The sequence below is a fragment of the Dasypus novemcinctus genome, chromosome 10 (genome assembly GCF_030445035.2).
Source record: "Dasypus novemcinctus isolate mDasNov1 chromosome 10, mDasNov1.1.hap2, whole genome shotgun sequence".
Taxonomy (NCBI): Eukaryota; Metazoa; Chordata; class Mammalia; order Cingulata; family Dasypodidae; genus Dasypus; species Dasypus novemcinctus.
The window spans coordinates 42,574,390-42,577,797 of NC_080682.1; the positions used below are offsets into that span (position 1 = coordinate 42,574,390).

A 3,408-nucleotide genomic window follows, 5' to 3' on the forward strand; every position below is an offset into this window, starting at 1 on the left:
TGAACTTGGATTAAGTTTTCATATTACCCAAACCCATTACCTCGGCGGAAATCATGGAGTCAACCAAGTTTCCTAGTGATCAAGAAACTGTGAACTCCATATTTGGATATTACATAAGAATACCAGGGAGTCTCCAGTTACCAAGACAAATCACAATAGTAGTAATATTGAGTCCTTTTATACTTGTTTCCACAGTTTTGAGCATCCCACTGAATTTAAAATTTAAAGAACACAGAAAAATCAAACATATATTTGATTTATGACATTCTCATTTTCACTATATCCCTGAGTTCTTTTTCTTGCCCCACAACGTCTTCATGGCATTTTTCACCTCTGCATTCCTGAGTGTGTAGATGATGGGGTTCAGCATGGGGGTGATCACCGTGTAGAACACGGCCACCAGCTTGTCCTCAGTGAAGGTGGAGGAGGGCCGCATGTAGAGGAAGATGGCAGGTCCAAAAAAAAGGAGGACCACTGTGATGTGGGAGGCACAGGTGGAGAGGGCTTTGCGCCTCCCCTCTGCAGAATGGTTCCTCAAATGGACCAGGATGATGATATAGGAGGACACCAAGATGAGGAAGGAGCACAGGGCAATTAAGCCACTGTTGGCCATTACAGTGACCCCTTCCACAAAAGTGTCAGTGCAGGCAAGCTTGAATAATGGCTGGAGGTCACAGAAGTAGTGGTCAATCACTTTGGGGCCACAGAAGGGCAATTGGATGGTGATGAGAATCTGAATTATGGAGTGTATAAAGCCCCCTAGCCAGGAACCAGCAACTAGTACTTGACACAGTTGACGACTCATAATGGTCATATAATGAAGAGGCTTACAGATGGCCACATAGCGGTCATAGGCCATGACCACCAGCAAAAGGATCTCAGTGACCCCAAGAAAGTGAAAGAAGAAGATCTGAGCTAGACAACCTTCCAGGGAGATGGATTTGATCTTTGCAAGTAAATCTGTGATGAATTTAGGGACAATTGTGGAGGAGTAACTAATCTCCACCAGAGACAGGAAACTAAGGAAGAAGTACATGGGGGAATGAAGACTCTTGCTGATACTGACTGTTAGGACAATGAGGCCATTTCCCAACACTGTGGCCAGGTACACAAGAAGAAAGACCACAAAGCATACTCTCTGCACCTCCAGATCCTGGAAAAGACCAGTAAAAATTAATTCCGTCACGTTATTTGTACTGGCCATGGATTCCATTTGGGGAAGATGATCTCATAGAAGAAGAGCCCTGTGACGAAACAAATGCAAAAATAACACCAGTCCCTCAGGTTTGGTTAGGACTAGAGGTAATAGAAACCTTAAACATGTATTATGTGACTAATTGGTTTATTCATTTATTTAGTCATACGTAAAACTTTGGTCATCTGTTGCTCAGTAGCCTACTCTATGCAAGACGCTATTCAAGCAACCTCTCAAAAATCCCATGGTCCTTACATTACAAATAAATATTGAGGCACACGAAGTTTATGAGATAGCCAAGCCTCCCAGTAAGGAGTGACTCAGAACTAGAGTCAGATGATTTTTTTCCAACTCATATGTTATTTCAAGAATACCACAATAACAAATAATAATCACCATTTTGATACTAAAAAACATCCAGATTAATTGCTAACATTTCTCCCATTTTCAATGTTTTCTGATAATGCTTTTGCATTAAACATTCTCAAACCAAAAGCTCCTAAATCCCTTCTTTCTCTGTCTCTCAGGAGTGCCATTCCCACTGATATATTTACCTTTCACAATAGTTGATGGATATTTTCCTTACTTAGCCCATATAGTTTCTGAATTATCACAGGCCGTAGGCAAGGCAGCTCTTACCCTCAGGGAGCAGACAACTTCATGGAATTAAAAATAAGAGTTTGAAATGAGCAAGACAAAGATTTTTGAAACTTTTCAAACTACTTTAAAGTATCTCTTTTCCTGCTTATTCTTACTTCTTTCACTTGTGCCTTCATCACGAAAATAGATTAAACACCACCACCACTGCCCAAACTACTTTCATAGTGAAACTATGAGGAGATATTCAGAAAGAAAATCTGCTGAGAGGATCCTCAGAAACATGGCTGGCTAGAAACAGGAGATGAATCCAAATGCCCATCAACAGATGAGTGGATCAATAAAATGTGGTATATACATACAATGTAATACTACTTGGCTTTAAGAACAAATACACTACAAACACACGTGATAACATGGATGAATCTTGAGAACCTAATGTTGAGTGAAGCAACCCAGGCATTGAAGGACAAATACTTCATGACCTCAATGATATGAAATAAGCAAGCTGCCTCAGAGAGCTAGAGACTGGAAGATAGGCTTACAGGAAATCGGGGGGTAGAGGAAGGATGTAAACTGACATCTACATGGGCAAAATCTATGATAAGCTGGCGGTAAGTATGTGCACAAGGAAGAGATAAAATGGGGGCATAGGGTTACCTTTGGGTGGGGCTATGCGGGTTTGAGGGGGGCTAGGGATGGGCGGATGGGTAATATTGCCCAAGAAATTGGGGGGAGGGAGGGGCAACATACGAACATAGGAGATTGTCAGGTGTTGGTTGAAAGTAAAATGCTGAGAAAACCTTTTCAAAATATAATTAGGAAAGTTACCTGTTTAAGATACTCAAAGGGGATAATCTGACGCAGGACAGACTCCTAGGGAATATCTGAATGCTCATTTTGCCGGAGTGGGTTATACCATTGGGTAGAGACCCATATAATGAGAATGGAGGTAGACCCACATCCTGGGGAGGACTAATGCCATCAAATAGAGGGAACTGTATCTCTTAAGAAAAATGGTGGCTCCCAGGGCATTAGGGCAGTTGAGCAAGTCAAGCCCTCAACACTGTTGCAAGTGTCTCTGAACATGGCTCTTCAAGAAATGAAGATTGACTGTCACTGTGGGGCCCAAGAGGAAAGGGAAATAGATATTGAATAGATGGAACCAAAGTAAATGTGAGGGCAAAAGAAGTGTTTCACAAGAGTGCACAAGGATGGATATAAAACATGTAATATTACAACAAAAACATATAGGAGATGACAGACTAATAAAGTAAACAATAATGTAAAACATAGGATAACTAAAAAATTTAGAAAACTGTATAGCCTAAAGTATGAAACACAATGTAAACACAAATGTTACCTTGTTTGAAAGCTATTGTCTCAATATCTGTACATCAGTTTCAGTAAATATGATATGAATAAGTTAAAAGATTATCGCTGTGGAAGGGAAAAGGTTTTATAATGGATATGTGGGAGTACTGTATATTGTATAGAAGAATTACTGTGATCTAGGGCTCTTGTGAAGAGAAGCTCAAATATTAGGAAAAAAGAAAAGAAAAAGATAGGATGTAGAATTTTTCCAAATTGATATGTATTCTATAACCTTTAAACTC

The 3,408-nt window shown here is 40.1% G+C and overlaps 1 protein-coding gene across 1 annotated transcript; it reads right to left on the reverse strand.

Moving 5' to 3' along the window:
* Window positions 1–277: 277 nt before the first annotated feature.
* LOC101418299 (olfactory receptor 4B1) lies at window positions 278–1,204 on the reverse strand. The gene has a single exon (XM_004457997.2). It carries the CDS (start codon window positions 1,202–1,204, stop codon window positions 278–280), a length of 927 nt encoding a protein of 308 aa, XP_004458054.1.
* Window positions 1,205–3,408: the final 2,204 nt, after the last annotated feature.